The sequence below is a fragment of the Podarcis muralis genome, chromosome 4 (genome assembly GCF_964188315.1).
Source record: "Podarcis muralis chromosome 4, rPodMur119.hap1.1, whole genome shotgun sequence".
In the NCBI taxonomy this organism is placed as follows: domain Eukaryota; kingdom Metazoa; phylum Chordata; class Lepidosauria; order Squamata; family Lacertidae; genus Podarcis; species Podarcis muralis.
In genome coordinates this window covers 1,109,369-1,127,309 of record NC_135658.1, presented here as the reverse complement: position 1 = coordinate 1,127,309, position 17,941 = coordinate 1,109,369, and the positions used below count along the sequence as shown (strand labels likewise).

Here is a 17,941-nt window from a genome sequence, read left to right as displayed (position 1 = left end):
TGCATTGCTGGGGGTTGGACTAGATGACCCTGGGATCCCCTCCTCTCTCTCCACTCCTGAATTCCAGGAGGAGCTTCCTTGCCTCCTGCAAAGCCCTTTTCCCTGCAAGCTCTTCCTCTGGTTTCTGGACAATGGAAGGAGATGCTCAGAGTGTTATGTATTGAAGTACCACTGTATATAGTTTTCACTCAGGTCCACGTCAGTTACTTGAGGCGGGAAACCCTGGGTTGTTGCTGCTACAATGTTGACAGCCTATAAAAGCCGGCCGGCTGAGCTGTTTGCTGTCCAGTTCTGTTCCAGCTTATAAATAAAGAGCTGCTTTGGAGAAATCGCTGCATCGTCTACCCACTATTGAACACAGAGCCCAGCCAAGAGCCAAAATCCCCCCAAAAAGCACACCTTGCCATAGGCCGAGCCAGGGGGCAGCTGCCCCCTTAGAGCCATTAAAAAGAAAAGAAATGAATAGAAATCAGAGTTCTGCCCTGGCTAAGCGATGCGGGGGGGGGGGGGGGGCTGAGCTGGGAGGACCCGGCCTTGCAAGGGTTAAAGGGAACCGAGCTGCCTTCCTAGAGAGGACAGGAAGCGGGGGGGGGGCAGGTCCTCCAGAGCCAAGGCCCCTCCCTCCCCAGTCCTTTCCTGCTTTGTGTCTCTCCTGCAAGGGCTGCCTCGCTCTCCCCTCCTGGGATCTGGTGAGTCTCCTCTCTCTCTGGGATGTGGTGGGGGTCCCAGGGCTGCAGCGGGGGAGGGGGCCTGGGGGGCGGATCTGCTCCTGCAGGGGGGGACCCCAAGTAAGGGAGGAGAGGGTCCTGCCAGGGAGGGGCCAGGTCTGCCACGCTCTCCTTCCTGCAGATCAGAGGATCCCAAACTCAGTTGGCCCTCCGCCCCCCCCCCTTCAGAAAAAACGACTCCCCCGAAATCTCTCTTCTTTAAACAAAGGAGTCCCTGGGACTTGAACTTTGAGTGACGTCGCTCAGCCTCATTGCGCAACGGAGGAAACATCTGCAAGTGGTTTTTGAAAGCTGGACGAGGAGGTGGACTAGACACCCCACCGCCCAAAAAAAAAAAAAAAAAAAAAAAAAAAAACACGGGGAGGAAGGAAGGAAAGGTTGGAGAGGAAGGCCAGCGATAAAGAGAGGGATCCCAGCCCAGAGTCTGGCTGCTGCATTGGGGACCAGTCATCTCCCAGTGTCTCCCAGGGCAGCTCCCCACGGAGGCCACTGCAGCAATCCCCTCGCACCCAGAGCAGGGCATCCCAGGACCACATCCTCTCTCTCCCAAAGGGGTTGTTGCTGGCAAAGCAGCCGGAAATGGGCGCTGCTACTCCCTGAGCCTCCAGGGACCTGGGCATCAATGGCTGTGTGTGTGTTAAGCTATCTAACAGAATAATAGTAATAAATTGCATGCCTAAATTCCAAATGAGATGTATTTGGCCCCGCCCACTTGGCCCTCAGGGGGTTGACTAGATACATACCTGGCCCTCAAGAGAAAGAAAAATGGACTCACCCCAGGAGTCTGTCTTGAGAGCGGCAGAGAGTCCAAGTGCAAGAAAAGGAGACAGAAGCAGGGGAGAAATGTGCCCAGAAGTGGGGGTGGGGGGAGAGCAACTCCTGAGGACCCCCGGATGAGGACCCCCACTAGAGCCAAGCATCCATTTTTCACAAGATGCAAATGACTCCTTTGTCAGTCAGTTCCAAATTCATGCGTTTACTTTAGGGAAGCTTTTATTGTTTGATGAATTACTGTATTTTAATATTTTGTTGGAAGCCGCCAAGAGTGGCTGGGGAAGCCCAGCCAGATGGGTGGGGTATAAATTATTATTATTATTATTATTATTATTATTATTATTATTATTATTATTTACTGGAAGGCAGGAGCAAGCAGGCTGATTCACATCACATAAATCCCTTCCGTTGCCTCCACATTTTGCATTGCAATCTTCCCTCTAGGAGGGCTAGAGTATGGTTACCAGATTTTTCTCAATGAATCCGGGGACACTCCCCCCCCCCAAGCTGAGAAGCAACAGGGAGTCAGTAGTGGGGATGGTGAGGCAAAAGACCCTGGCTCCCTCTCCTTCTGCCAGAAGCCCCCCTCCCTGCTTGTCTCTCAGAGCCAGGAGACGTCTGAGAATGGAGGAGCAAAGGCAGGCTGCACACTGGCGCACTGTTGGATCGCTTGCAAGAAGGGTCAGGGTTGGCCCTGTCCATAAGAAATCCAGTTGCAGCAGATGAATGCCCATTATTAAAACACAGAATAAAAGAATTCCATTAAAGCGTTGAAATAAGCATCCAGAATTAAAATATGCAGCAAAGCAATCCTGTTGAAACAGTGCAGCAAGTAAGAGGAGGACATTTCCCTTTTTCTTTTAGGGTCCAGTGTGCTTTGAAGACGTTTCTGTTTGTTTCACGGACGAGGAGTGGGCGTTGCTGGGTGCTGACCAGAGAGCTCTGCATAAGGACGTCATGGAGGAGAATCGTGGGATCGTGGCCTCTCTTGGTAAGGCTCCCTGTGGGATCGTCCTATCTGCCAGGAAATTCAAAAAATACCTCTATGTGACAAACCTCATATATTTTCACAGAGCTCAGCAGCGCCCCCTACAAGACCTGGGAACCTAACACCCCCACAAGAAACCTTGAACAGCAAATTACTTTTTTTTTCTTATATATGTCATTTTTAAAATTATTCTCCATTCAATATTGTACATTTGTATCATCGTTATCCGCTATACCACCCTGGCTCTTTAGAGCCTCGACTTCCTTCCCTTCAGCCTCATAGATTTCAAAAGTAACCTTTATATCATTGCAATTTGTACATTTTCCAATTCTTATTACACTCATTACAGAATGGCTCAAGATTTAAATATAGAAAGGTAGAAAATTTCTCATTACAAGTCTTCAGACAACCCTGCTAGTGATGTTAATTGCTTACAATAATCTTTCAGATATTGGATAAATTTACCCCAACCCTTTTGGAATACTTAATTGTGCTGGTTTTGAATTTTTCCTGTCAGTGTCACCATATCTGCAAAGTCCATCATTTTCATCTGCCAATCTTCTAACAGAAATTCTCACCATGTCAATTAATACTTAGTTTGTTTACCTTTAGCTTTAATTCTGGCCTTGCAACATCTTCCCATGGAGTGAAGCAAGTTTCTTAGTTCTGCAGCTGTGATAATGTGAAACCAAGATGGAATTATTGCAACTATTAATTGGGCTTTATTGCTGGGTTGCTTCTGACTAACAAGTTTTTTAGTTGGCTCCATAGATTTCTGATTGGATTGAGGTCTGGGCTATTCCCAGGCCATTCCAGCAGTGGAATTGATTCTCTTGAAACCACCTTTTGCACACAGCAGCAACATGACATGGAGCTGAATCCTGCTGAAATAGAAAACAAACAAACAGATAGAAAGGTTCAGTATCTGGGGAAAGATCACATGCAGAACGCTTCAGTTTGGGCTCAAGTATTTCATTTATGTTTTTTGGAGCATTTACATTCTGTTTTATGACACAAATTCTGCCCACACCTTTTGCTATCATACAACCCCAGATCATCACACTATCTGGGTGTTTCATGGTCGGTGTAATGCAAGTACACTGTCTTGGGCCCGGTCTTATTCAACATCTTTATCAACGACTTGGATGATGGACTCAAGGGCATCCTGATCAAATTTGCAGATGACACCAAACTGGGAGGGGTGGCTAACACCCCAGAGGACAGGATCACACTTCAAAACGACCTTGACAGATTAGAGAACTGGGCCAAAACAAACAAGATGAATTTTAACAGGGAGAAATGTAAAGTATTGCACTTGGGCAAAAAAAATGAGAGGCACAAATACAAGATGGGTGACACCTGGCTTGAGAGCAGTACATGTGAAAAGGATCTAGGAGTCTTGGCTGACCACAAACTTGACATGAGCCAACAGTGTGACGCGGCAGCTAAAAAAGCCAATGCAATTCTGGGCCTCATCAATAGGAGTATAGCATCTAGATCAAGGGAAGTAATAGTGCCACTGTATTCTGCTCTGGTCAGACCTCACCTGGAGTACTGTGTCCAGTTCTGGGCACCACAGTTCAAGAAGGACACTGACAAACTGGAACGTGTCCAGAGGAGGGCAACCAAAATGGTCAAAGGCCTGGAAATGATGCCTTATGAGGAACGGCTAAGGGAGCTGGGCATGTTTAGCCTGGAGAAGAGGAGGTTACGGGGTGATATGATAGCCATGTACAAATATATAAAAGGATGTCACATAGAGGAGGGAGAAAGGCTGTTTTCTGCTGCTCCAGAGAAGCGGACACGGAGCAATGGATCCAAACTACAAGAAAGAAGATTCCACCTAAACATTAGGAAGAACTTCCTGACAGTAAGAGCTGTTCGACAGTGGAATTTGCTGCCAAGGAGTGTGGTGGAGTCTCCTTCTTTGGAGGTCTTTAAGCAGAGGCTTGACAACCATATGTCAGGAGTGCTCTGATGGTGTTTCCTGCTTGGCAGGGGGTTGGACTCGATGGCCCTTGGGGTCTCTTCCAACTCTATGATTCTATGGTTTTCACGAACGGAAGCAAACGCACAGAAAAAGTTGAATATGGAGAGTAAATGGTTGAAATATGCTGATTTACTAGTGGAAGATAACGAAGAATTTAAATTAAGACCATTTGACCAAATTAAAGATAAATTGGATGGATGGTTACAATATTATCAGATTAATGAATTATATAAACGTGATAAGAAAAATGGTTTTGCAACAGAAAAATCCAAATTTGAAACGGAATTGTTAGATACCAATGTTAAAAATCTCTCTAAAATGTATAATTTGTTGTTAGAATGGCATGCAAAGGACGAAAAAGTTAAATCTGTGATGATAGATTGGGCAAGAGATGTTGGACACAATATAATGTTGGCAGATTGGGAAAGACTGTGGAAGAAAGGGGTTAAGTTTACTGCATGTACTGTATTAAAAGAAAATATTATGAAAATGCTGTATAGATGGTACTTGTTGTTGTTGTTGTTGTTGTTGTTGTTTAGTCGTTTAGTCGTGTCCGACTCTTTGTGACCCCATGGACCAGAGCACGCCAGGCACCTCTGTCCTCCACTACCTCCCGCAGTTTGGTCAAACTCATGCTGGTAACTTCGAAAACACTATCCAACCATCTCGTCCTCTGTCGCCCCCTTCTCCTTGTGCCCTCCATCTTTCCTAGCATCAGTGTCTTCTCCAGGGAGTCTTCTCTTCTCATGAGGTGGCCAAAGTACTGGAGCCTCAGCTTCACGATCTGTCCTTCCAGTGAGCACTCAGGGCTGATTTCCTTAAGAATGGATGCGTTTGATCTTCTTGCAGTCCATGGGACTCTCAAGAGTCTTCTCCAGCACCATAATTCAAAAGCATCAATTCTTCGGCGATCAGCCTTCTTGATGGTCCAGCTCTCACTTCCATACATCACTACTGGGAAAACCATGGCTTTAACTATACGGACCTTTGTTGGCAAGGTGACGTCTCTACTTCTCAAGATGCTGTCTAGGCCTGTCATTGCCCTTCTCCCAAGAAGCAGGCGTCTTTTAATTTCGTGGCTGCTGTCACCATCTGCAGTGATCATGGAGCCCAAGAAAGTAAAATCTCTCACTGCCTCCATTTCTTCCCCTTCTATTTGCCAGGAGGTGATGGGACCAGTGGCCATGATCTTCGTTTTTTTGATGTTGAGCTTCAGACCATATTTTGCACTCTCCTCTTTCACCCTCATTAAAAGGTTCTTTAATTCCTCCTCACTTTCTGCCATCAAGGTTGTGTCATCTGCATATCTGAGGTTGTTGATATTTCTTCCGGCAATCTTAATTCCAATTTGGGATTCATCCAGCCCAGCCTTTCGCATGATGTATTCTGCATATAAGATAAATAAGCAGGAGGACAATATACAGCCTTGTCGTACTCCTTTCCCAATTTTGAACCAATCAGTTGTTCCATATCCAGTTCTAACTGTAGCTTCTTGTCCCACATAGAGATTTCTCAGGAGACAGATGAGGTGATAAGGCACTCCCATTTCTTTAAGAACTTGCCATAGTTTGCTGTGGTCGACACAGTCAAAGGCTTTTGCATAGTCAATGAAGCAGAAGTAGATGTCTTTCTGGAACTCTCTAGCTTTCTCCATAATCCAGCGCATGTTTGCAATTTGGTCTCTGGTTCCTCTGCCTCTTCTAAATCCAGCTTGCACTTCTGGGAGTTCTCGATCCACATACTGCTTGAGCCTTCCTTGTATAATTTTAAGCATAACCTTGCTAGCGTGTGAAATGAGTGCAATTGTGCGGTAGTTGGAGCATTCTTTGGCACTGCCCTTCTTTGGGATTGGGATGTAGACTGATCTTCTCCAATCTTCTGGCCACTGCTGAGTTTTCCAAATTTGCTGGCATATTGAGTGTAGCACCTTAACAGCATCATCTTTTAAAATTTTAAATAGTTCAGCTGGAATACCATCACTTCCACTGGCCTTGTTATTTGCAGTGCTTTCTAAGGCCCATTTGACTTCACTCTCCAGGATGTCTGGCTCAAGGTCAGCAACCACACTACCTGGGGTGTACGAGACATCCATATCTTTCTGGTATAATTCCTCTGTGTATTCTTGCCACCTCTTCTTGATGTCTTCTGCTTCTGTTAGGTCCTTACCACTTTTGTCCTTTATTGTGGTAATCTTTGTACGAAATGTTCCTTTCATATCTCCAATTTTCTTGAACAGATCTCTGGTTCTTCCCATTCTGTTGTTTTCCTCTATTTGTTTGCATTGCTCGTTTAAGAAGGCCTTCTTGTCTCTCCTTGCTATTCTTTGGAAATCTGCATTCAGTTTCCTGTATCTTTCACTATCTCCCTCGCATTTTGCTTGCCTTCTCTCCTCCGCTATTTGTAAGGCCTCGTTGGACAGCCACTTTGCTTTCTTGCATTTCCTTTTCATTGGGATGGTTTTCGTTGCTGCCTCTTGTATAATGTTACGAGCCTCCATCCATAGTTCTTCAGGCACTCTGTCCACCAAATCTAAATCCTTAAACCTGTTCGTCACTTCCACTGTGTATTCATAAGGGATTTGACTTAGATTGTATCTTACCAGCCCAGTGGTTTTTCCTACTTTCTTCAGTTTAAGCTTGAATTTTGCTATAAGAAGCTGATGATCTGAGCCACAGTCAGCTCCAGGTCTTGTTTTTGCTGACTGTATAGAGCTTCTCCATCTTTGGCTGCAGAGAATATAATCAATCTGATTTCGATGCTGCCCATCTGGTGATGTCCATGTGTAGAGTCGTCTCTTGTGTTGTTGGAAAAGCGTGTTTGTGATGACCAGCTTGTTCTCTTGACAGAACTCTATTAGCCTTTGCCCTGCTTCGTTTTGATCTCCAAGGCCAAACTTGCCAGTTGTTCCTTTTATCTCTTGCCTCCCTACTTTAGCATTCCAATCCCCTATAATGAGAAGAACATCCTTCTTTGGTGTCACTTCTATAAGGTGTTGTAAGTCTTCATAGAATTGGTCAATTTCAGTTTCTTCAGCACCAGTAGTTGGTGCATAAACTTGGATTACTGTGATGTTAAAAGGTCTGCCTTGGATTCGTATCGAGATCATTCTATCATTTTTGAGATTGCATCCCAGTACAGCTTTCACCACTCTTTTGTTGACTATTAGGGCCACTCCATTTCTTTTACGGGTTTCTTGCCCACAGTAGTAGATGTGATGGTCATCCAAACTGAATTCGCCCATTCCCGTCCATTTTAGTTCACTGATGCCCAAGATGTCAATATTTATTCTTGCCATCTCATTTTTGACCACATCCAACTTACCCAGGTTCATGGTTCTTACATTCCAGGTTCCTATGCAATATTTTTCTTTACAGCATTGGACTTTCCTTTCGCTTCCAGGCATATCCGCAACTGAGCGTCCTTTCGGCTTTGGCCCAGCCGCTTCATCAGCTCTGGATCTACTTGTACTTGCCCTCCGCTCTTCCCCAGTAGCATGTTGGACGCCTTCCGACCTGAGGGGCTCATCTTCCAGCGTCATAACTTTTATATGCCTGTTGTCTTTGTCCATGGAGTTTTCTTGGCAAGGATACTGGAGTGGCTTGCCGGTTCCTCCTCCAGGTGGATCACGTTTGGTCAAAACTCTCCACTATGACCTGTTCATCTTGTGTGCCCTGCTCGGCGTAGTTAATAGCTTCTCTGAGTTCTTCAAGCCCCTTCGCCACGGCAAGGCAGTGATCCATGAAGGGGAGATGGTACTTAACCCTGGTGAAATTAGCAAAGGTGTATCATACAAATGATAACTTGTGTTGGCAATGCAAAGAAAAAGAAGGTACTTTCTATCATATGTGGTAGACGTGTCGTAAGGTGAACGACATCTGGGAAAAGATATATAATGAATTGAAAAAATGAAGAAAAAAATTATTAAAAAACCAGAAGCCTTTCTACTTGGAATAATAGGACTGGAATTGCCAAAAAAAAGATGTTAGACTGTTTTTGTATGCCACTACAGTGGCAAGACTTTTATTAGCCAAAAATTGGAAATCGCAAGAGATACCAACAATAGAAGAATGGCAGATGAAGATGTTGGACTTTTTGGAGCTGGCCGACCTGACTGGAAGAATCCATGACCAGAAAGGAGACACAAGAGGACTGGAAGAAATTTAAAGACTATTTAGCTAAATATTGTAATATAAGATAAAGAGAAATTTCTCGGAACTAATATTTAGGCTTAGGGGTAGAATAAGAATATGTTGTTAATAAACATTAAGGATTAGAATACTAATAAAGGAGAAGTTAGTAAATGAAAGAAGTTAATATTAGAAATATGAATTTGGAGAACTGCTAAACTGGTGATATAATGAAATTCAGGTAGAGGGGATTCAAGGAAGTCAGTTATCAATGAAATGAAATTAGGATTTTGTAATGGTTCTAGGGGTTGCTCATGCGTAAATCAACGCCACACCTGGCTAGGTTACCTGGGTGAACCCTTTCTGTCCGGACAGCCACTCACTTGTGGCTGTCTCAATCGCTGGCAGAATCCGTCAGTGGGCGTTTCTTGAACTTCTTCCAGCAAATAAGCTCTTTGACGCCTAGTCGCCGCCTACTCTCCCTGCGCGAAAGCCTTCTGCGCAGGGAGGGTGTGGGAAGCGGAGGACCCGTGCTCTCCCCGCTGGTCTCCGGCGAGGAGTCATGGAGCCACCTCGCCAATTCCCCCATCTGCCCCCCTTCTGCACTGGTGCTACGCTGAATTCCTTCCCCAGAAGATGGGCTGCTTCTCTCCCTCCCGGGACGCTCTCCAGAACGCCTCTGGAGCCCTCCCTCTCCCTCGGGCTCCGATGGCAGTTCCCTGACAGATTTGGAAGTAGAAATTCTTCTTTATGAGTTTTTCTTTGTTTTTGTGTATTGTAATGTTTTTCTTTTTTCTTGTTTCTTGTTTATGTGATAAATATGAAAACCAATACAAAAAAATTTTTTTTTGGGGGGGGGAAGAAAGAGAAGAAAGACAACAAGGACAGGAAAGTCCAGGAGGATAATAAAAGAAGCAGAGTTTCCCACAACTATATTATTGTACTTAAGTGCAGTTCCATATTTGATGTTGATATTTGACTTTGTGTCTAATAAAAATTCATGAATTTGAACATTATATCGTGGAACATCAATGGTTTGAACAATAAGGTAAAAAGGAAGAAAACTGAGCGTATCTTAGGAAAGAAAAATTGGGATGTCATTGGTCTCCAGGAAACACATATAGCAAAGAAACATGACAGAGTTTTGATAGATAAGAAATTAGGAACAGCATACATAGCTTCAGATGTTTCCAGAAAGAGAGGAATAGTTATATACACCAAAAGATAGATGCAAAAATCCTACCTAAAGATGACGAGGGAAGAATATTAGGAATACAATTGACAAAAGGCAGAGAAGAAATGATTTTGGTGGGGGTATACGCAGGGCTGTCTTAAGCATATCTGGCGCCATGGTGCAAAGATCCCTCCGGTGCCCCAGAGTTCATGACCTTTTTTAAGGGGGAGGGAACCCCAAAGTTGTTGACTTTTTTAAAAAAGATATTTATTGAAATTTTCCACTTTAATATATTAAAAAATAAAAAAAGAAAAAACAAAAGTTAAAAACACATAAAGTTTACAATCCTTATTTTTCTATAACATATTTCCCTGACTTCCCCACACCTCCCCTTCTTATATTCCAATTCAAATTGTTAGTTCAACAAGTTCTTATCCCCAATTTTTGACCTTTTTATATTTAGTTCATTTTAGAAAAACTAATTTTACCTTATAAACATCAATATTTGTACATCAGTGCTCATTCTTAAAACTTTTTTCTAAAGTCAACCCAAATTCCCTTCCACGAATTCCCCAATTTTCATACTAATAACAAAACAACAACAACAACAAAACAGATTATAATTATGCACCCTTTGGATTCCCAAACCCCACCCCACCCCTTTCCCGGTTTCAATCCCCAACAAATGTCCATCAGTCTTAGTTTACTATCAGCCTGGAGATCTCACATCCGAGGCTCTTAATTCTCTCACAATTCCTCTCTGCCGGTTTTTTTGGTAGTCCTTAGTATTAAACACCAGATCTCGGAGAAGCTCTGGCCCGATGGGTCCATGTTTCTTCCAGCCAGACCTCCATACTTAAAAGTGGAGCCCGAATCTTATTTCTTACTCCTTTTAAGTCCAATTGTCCCCAAAGCTCCAACTTCCACCTTAATCAAATTTGTAATCCATGGGTCTTCAGATCTCCACATAAGGAGATCTCTCCATTCTTCAATCTCCAATTCAGACCAGATTTTCATCATCAAGTACTTATTTTCCTTTGTAACCATCATGTCAGGCCTCTGGCTCTCCTTTGTCATCTGCAACATTACATCTCCTCCTCCCTTTTCCTCAGAAACAACATATATCTCTTTCTCCAGACTCTCAAAGCTCTCAAGTTTCTCTTCTTGTCCAGCTGCATGAACTTCCTGAATCAAGTCCTTATCAATGAGTTTGTTTACTGTTAAGTCCAGAGTTGCAACATTGGTAGCCAAAACATCAATTTGGCCTTGTAACTTTCCCAAGAGAATAAAAACTCTGTCCAATTTAGCTTGAATTTTCCCTCCTTCAGCCATTCTTGTAATGTCCCAAAACCCCCTCTAGAGGGATTTTGGTTACTTAATATTCCTTCCAGTTCAAATCCAAAAATCAAGTTAGTTTGTATCAGTTCTTCCTTGTTTTCAACAAAATGTAACTAAATTGTAACAAATATAACCAGCAGAGACAACAGAAACAAAGTTCTCTTTTTCCGTCTTGACAGCTAATTTGACAGCTGTCAAACTCTTCAATACCTCTTCAACAGGCTCTCTTGTGGATCACTCCCGGGTCCGGGGGGGTGGCACTTCAGCTCCCAAAATTAGCTCTTATCCTCCAGTAAAATTACTTATACTGCCAAATCGTGAAATTAATGTCTTTTACCCAATAAACAAGAAAAAATTCTCTCGACCTTAGTTAGCTGGTCCTTGCTTTAGATTATTTACAAGACGGGGAGACGGACTTCCTGTTTGCGCCTTCCCCGATCGTGCCTAATTCAAAAAATAATAATTTTTCTTTGCAAATCCAATTTCCATACTACTCACTGGTTGTTGCTTTTAAAGTCCAATTGCTCACAAGAAGAAGTCAGCGCTCTCCGACCATGGCATGCGGCTTCACTCCGCAGGAGAAGCAGTCGACTCTCAGCACCGCGCCGCTCGCCCCGTCCCCCGTTCCGAAGCCTTTAAAAAGGCTCCTTCACGGGTCGGGGGGGTGCAAATGGTGCCCGCCAAGTCACCAAGTTCACAGGCTTCACCACCTGTGATTTCTGAGGGTCGCCGCAGCGGCAAGACCCAAATCCTGCGGAGCCGATTCCCTCCGGAGCTCGGAGGGAATCCGCCATTAGCCGATGGCGCTAACCCGGAAGTAGTTGTTGACTTTTTAAGGAAAGGTTCTTCCTTTTTTTTAGGGAGCTGACACCACACTTACACATTATCTCTGGGAAAGGAAAACAGGAAACAAACAAACTTTTTTAGTTGCTCATTAACAATGCACATTTATACAATACCTCCACGTCCCCCCCAGTTTTCTTAAGACAAATTATCTTATTGTATAACACCTTGTTTTTAGCAATGTTGATTTCTTTTTAAATTCAGATCTTTTTTTTAAAAAACCCAAACCCTAAATGACTGCAAAAATTAAAAAACAATCCAAGAGGCTCACAGCAGAGCCAGAAATTATAGATAAAGCCTAACTCTGGCAACAGACAGGAAGGGCCCCCCCCCCCGGTAACCTGGTGTGTGTGTGTGTTCATGTATGCATGTGTAAAAGAGAAAGAAATCTATAATCAAGTGATGCTATGCAGCAAGAACTAGCTAATGTGATCAGCACAGAAAACAACAGAATTAGGAAGCATAATTGTTTTAAACAAAAGCAAAAGATCCAGAAGGAATTGTCAGCTGGTATAGCAGTGCAACACTTCAGGCCATTTTTTGGCACAAAGAGGACAGATCAGTGTGACTTTTTCATTCTATGCACTAGCAGGGCTTTTGTTGCTCTGATGGTGTTAAGTGCTCTGATGGTGTTTCCTGCTTGGCAGGGGGTTGGACTCGATGGCCATTGTGGTCTCTTCCAACTCTATGATTCTATGATTCTATGATCTCTTCTGTCACTTCTATGATGTCAATTTCCCCTTTTCTTATACCGCTCCTCTCCTGCATTCCTGCAGGCTGAGAGGCTTGGAAACTGGCCCAGACAAGCTATTGTCTGATAACTCCTGTATTTCTCTGGGCTGTGACCTCCCCCCTGTACTTTCCTCTGTGTTTCCCATAACAATCCTCCCTTTGTCCCCTGGGCAGCCATTCAAGCCTGGCAGCTGCTGTTGCTCGCTTGTTGGCTCCAGCCTGACAAATACAGATAACTGAACAAACTTTGTTGCATTACATTCTTGATTAAATTATCTTTCCATTGATAAATAATTTCACAATATTATTAATAATACTTTTATTGTCATTGTACAACCTGTGTACAATGAAATTAAACGAGCCTCCCTCCCAAAGAAGTGGTGTTATGAGCCACCAAACCTCTGAAATACACCTTCCCTCAAAAGGCTTCCACAATTTTGGCCACTACAGTATATCAAACAAAACAACATTCAACAACCATCAGAATCTAATAATAAATACGTTGGTTAATGACAAACCACAAAGGTAACGAACACACACCCAACTTCCTTCAGTTCTTCATTTGTTCCTGAGGCTCAAATCTCTTTTTGCCTCCATTGCAGATTGTGATGAATTGCAGATCGAGAACAAGCATGAACACGACAAAATCCCCAGAGAGGAGAAGCCACGTAACAATTTGGAATGTGGAGAGAGCTCCCATTCCAGTTCCCAACAAAGAAATCTCAATGGAAAGAAACACTATCAGTGCATGGAATGTGGAAAGAGCTTCAGTCAGAACTCCTCTCTCACTTCCCATCAAAGAATTCATACAGGGGAGAAACCCTATCAGTGTGTGGAATGCGGAAAGAGCTTCAGTCAGAGCTCTAATCTCACTTCCCATCAAAGAACCCATACAGGGGAGAAACCCTATCAGTGCATTGAATGTGGAAAGAGCTTCAGTATGAAGGCCTCTCTCACTTCCCATCAAAGAATTCATACAGGGGAGAAACCCTATCAGTGCATGGAATGTGGAAAGAGCTTCAGTCAGAGCTCTGATCTCAATTCCCATCAAAAAACTCATACTGGGGAGAAACCCTTTCAGTGCATGGAATGTGGAAAGAGCTACAGGAAGAGCTCCCATCTCACTTCTCATCAAAGACTTCATACAGGGGAGAAACCCTATCAGTGCGTGGAATGTGGAAAGAGCTTCAGTCACAGCCAAAGTCTCACTTCCCATCAAAGAATTCATACAGGGGAGAAACCCTATCAGTGTGTGGAATGTGGAAAGAGCTTCAGTCACAGCCACTATCTCACTTCCCATCAAAGAATTCATACAGGAGAGAAACCTTATGAGTGCATGGAATGTGGAAAGAGCTTCAGTCGGAATGACTATCTCACTTCCCATCAAAGAATTCATACAGGCGAGAAACCATATCAGTGCATGGAATGTGGAAAGAGCTTCACTCAGAGCTCTGATCTCAATTCCCATAAAAAAATTCATACTGGGGAGAAACCATATCAGTGCATGGAATGTGGAAAGAGCTTCAGTATGAAGGCCTCTCTCACTTCCCATCAGAGAATTCATACAGGGGAGAAACCATATCCGTGCTTTGAATGTGGAAAGAGCTTCAGTCAGAGCTCCCATCTCACTTCCCATCAAAGAATTCATACAGGGGAAAAACCCTATCAGTGCATGGAATGTGGAAAGAGCTTCAGTCAGAGCTCTGATCTTACTTCCCATCAAAGAATTCATACAGGGGAGAAACCCTATCAGTGTGCAGAATGTGGAAAGAGCTTCAGTCACAGCCACTATCTCACTTCCCATCAAAGAACCCATACAGGGGAGAAACCCTATAAGTGCCTGGAATGTGGAAAGAGCTTTACTCGGAGGTACTCTCTCACTTGCCATCAAAGAGCTCATATTGGGGAGACATCCTTCATTATGTAGCTTTAGGAGACAAGGAAATCTGCACTTTTTAAAAATGTGGTGAGAAGAGGGTTACATATGTGTATTTTTTTAATATTGTGTTTTTGTTTTATGTTGTAACCGTCCTGACATGTGGCAACAGGAGTCAATCTTTAGAGGCTGAGGGTTTTTTGCCCCCCCCCCAATAAAACACTTGAGGTTGCCACCCCCCAGTTGATAGGCATTGCCATTTTAATGGCCTGCATGCATCATGTGTTTGATTGTGCAAGGCAGACCTTACCTGACCCCCACCAATATTTTATTCAATCCTCACCACTGGGCCGAGTATTATACAAATTAAATAAATACATAAATCACCTTCCTTTGCACATGTTCCAGCTTGTCAATATCCTTATTTATTATCATTTTTTAAATTTATGTGCGTCTGAAGATTTTACAATATAAACATACAGGATGAAAACATGGATTTCTCAAAAACAAGTCCAGCCAGAGAAATCTCTCCTCCCCTTTTTTGGATGGAGTTACAAACTTTGTTGATCAGGGAACAGCTGTGGAAATAGTGCATCTTGATTTCAGTAAGGCTTTTGACAAAGTCCCCCATGATCTTTCTGTGAGAAAGCTGGTAAAATGTGGGCTGAATGAGGAAACTGTTAGGTGGATTTGACTGACCGAACCCCAAGAGGACTCCTTCATGGTTCCTCATCATCCTGGAGAAAAGTGACAAGAGGGATGCTGCAGGGTTCTGTCCTGGGCCCGTTGTTGTTCAACGTCTTTATAAATGACTTGGATGAAGGAACTGAGGGGATGCTCATCCCATTTGCAGATGACACCAAATGGGGAGCGGAGGTCAATGTTGGAGAAGGCCGAATCAGATCAAGGGCAGGAATAGTACCACTATTCTGCCTTGGTCAGACTCCACCTTGAATACTGTGTTCAATTCTGGGCACCACAAGTTAAGTATCTTAAATATTGGTTGCCTGGAGAAATCAAGAAGGTGGGGGAACACAATCCGTGTTCCTTTTATAACATGTGGCCAATGTTTATTGAATACATGTATTGTTAAGACTGTTGTAGGAATCCACCCAGCACTCAGTAATTTTTAATAAACATTAAATGTGGGATGTGTAAGCACTAACCCCCACCCCACCCCGATCTCTCAGAGTGAAAATACCTCTGTGGGCGAGATCGGCTAATAGGATAGCTTGAAGAACTGGGTCAATCACTAGCCCTGTATATATAGAGAGAGAACCATTGTATATATATATGGATAATCAGTTGTGACGGCAGTGAGACATGCAAGAGTGCAGTTCATTTATAAAGTTGGTTTTATTCCAAGAAAAGAACAGATTACCAGGAGCTCTTCTCCCACGAGCTGGTCGCCATTACGATGATGACTAAACTAAGTTCTCAGTGTCACGTTTCATCCTACAAATGCAACGTGGGAGGAACCTTCTCTTCGTATGCAGGGACTAATCGCGTCCTCTTTCCTGTAACCCCCCTACCCTCTTGAATACTCAAAGGCTGGCCAGCCATGTCTGAGAGGCTATCTGTGGAGTTTGGCCTTTCACCTACATTCTGGGAGAGTGTTTCCATGATAAACCCCCTTCCTTTTGCTCTGGGCCATCTTCCAACCCTGGCAGCTGCTTGGACTCTGACAGAGGTGTTGAAAACAAATGAAATTAGACAGAAGTGGGAATTTCCTGAAGGTATTTCCTTCACCTACAAAGATAGAAGAAAGATAGAAGAAAGACTTTTAGATCCCCAGAATTCGGAAAATTTTGGCGAAAATACAAAATATACAAAATAGGCTTGGGAGGGGGTACATCTCAAGAAAGTGAACAAGGACAGGAAAGTCCAGGAGGATAAGAAAAGAAGCAGAGTTTCCCCCAACTATATTATTGTACTTAATTGCAGTTCCGTATTTGATGTTGATATTTGATGTTGATATTTGACTTTGTGTCTAATAAAGATTAATGAATTTGAACATTATATCATGGAACATCAAAGGTTTGAACAATAAGGTAAAAAGGAATAAAAGTGCGCGAATCTTAAAAAAGAAAAATTGGGACATCATTGGTCTCCATGAAACACATATAGCTAAAAAACATGACAGAGTTTTGATAGATAAGAAATTAGGAACAGAATACATAGCTTCAGATGTTTCCAAAAAGAGAGGAATAGTTTTATATATATATATATATATATATATATATATATATATATATATATATATATATATATGCTTTCGTAGATTTTCACGGGTACAGGAATGCAGGTTTTGGTGTCCTCGGGTGTCTTCCCGTGTAAAAGTTGGGGTGTCTAGGCGACGTTTCGACGAGGTCTCACTCGTCATCTTCAGGCTGGTGCTTTCGGCTTCTTGTTACTGGAACAGAGCAGGATCTCAGTGTTTGAGTTCCTATAAATACTGTTGAGGAGGTGTGGTGTATAGCCTCCAATGTTCTGGGCAGAGAGGAAGTTCCCAGGCTAGTGTGCCTTTTCTTCTTTTGTTCCTTAATTGCTTGAGGGATATCTTGAGTGATTTCTTGAGTGATATCCTGAGTACCACTTAGGTGGGTCATTAGGTGTGGATTAGTTGCTAAAGCCTTTGTGTCTTGACCTCTTGAACTTTGTGAAGAGTTTTTCTGAGAAGATGGCTGTACTGCACTTAGTTGTGCTCTGGCTTGGCTTCGAGTATAGGGGCGAGCTGTGGTTTTGTGGCCTGTGCCAGCCAGATCTGTGTAGGGATTGCAGGGGGGTGCAGCATCCGGAGGTGCCACCATGGTTTGGCTACTGGATGCAGTAAGTGCAGTACAGCCATCTTCTCAGAAAAACTCTTCACAAAGTTCAAGAGGTCAAGACACAAAGGCTTTAGCAACTAATCCACACCTAATGACCCACCTAAGTGGTACTCAGGATATCACTCAAGAAATCACTCAAGATATCCCTCAAGCAATTAAGGAACAAAAGAAGAAAAGGCACACTAGCCTGGGAACTTCCTCTCTGCCCAGAACATTGGAGGCTATACACCACACCTCCTCAACAGTATTTATAGGAACTCAAACACTGAGATCCTGCTCTGTTCCAGTAACAAGAAGCCGAAAGCACCAGCCTGAAGATGACGAGTGAGACCTCGTCGAAACGTCGCCTAGACACCCCAACTTTTACACGGGAAGACACCCGAGGACACCAAAACCTGCATATATATATATATATATATATATATATATGCAAAAAACTTCTCAGAAAAACTCTTCACAAAGTTCAAGAGGTCAAGACACAAAGGCTTTAGCAACTAATCCACACCTAATGACCCACCTAAGTGGTACTCAGGATACCACTCA

The 17,941-nt window shown here is 43.3% G+C and overlaps 2 protein-coding genes across 4 annotated transcripts in view; both read left to right on the top strand.

The window, feature by feature from the left end:
- Nucleotides 1-16,584, top strand: part of LOC114595246 (uncharacterized) — a 45,935-nt gene extending 29,351 nt beyond the window's left edge. Inside the window, exons 1-3 of one of the 3 annotated variants that reach the window (XM_077927950.1) lie at nt 536-689; nt 2,367-2,493; nt 13,297-16,584. In XM_077927950.1, coding sequence (XP_077784076.1) covers nt 2,460-2,493; nt 13,297-14,621 — 1,359 coding nt within the window. In that variant the 5' untranslated portion in view covers nt 536-689; nt 2,367-2,459 and the 3' untranslated portion in view covers nt 14,622-16,584. Of the gene's footprint in view, nt 1-535; nt 690-2,366; nt 2,494-13,296 lie in introns of those variants that run through there. The other 2 variants (XM_077927952.1, XM_077927951.1) reach the window with 2 other exon arrangements.
- LOC114589761 (uncharacterized) overlaps nt 1-17,941 on the top strand; it is a 498,312-nt gene that overhangs the window by 26,026 nt on the left and 454,345 nt on the right. The window lies entirely within an intron of this gene.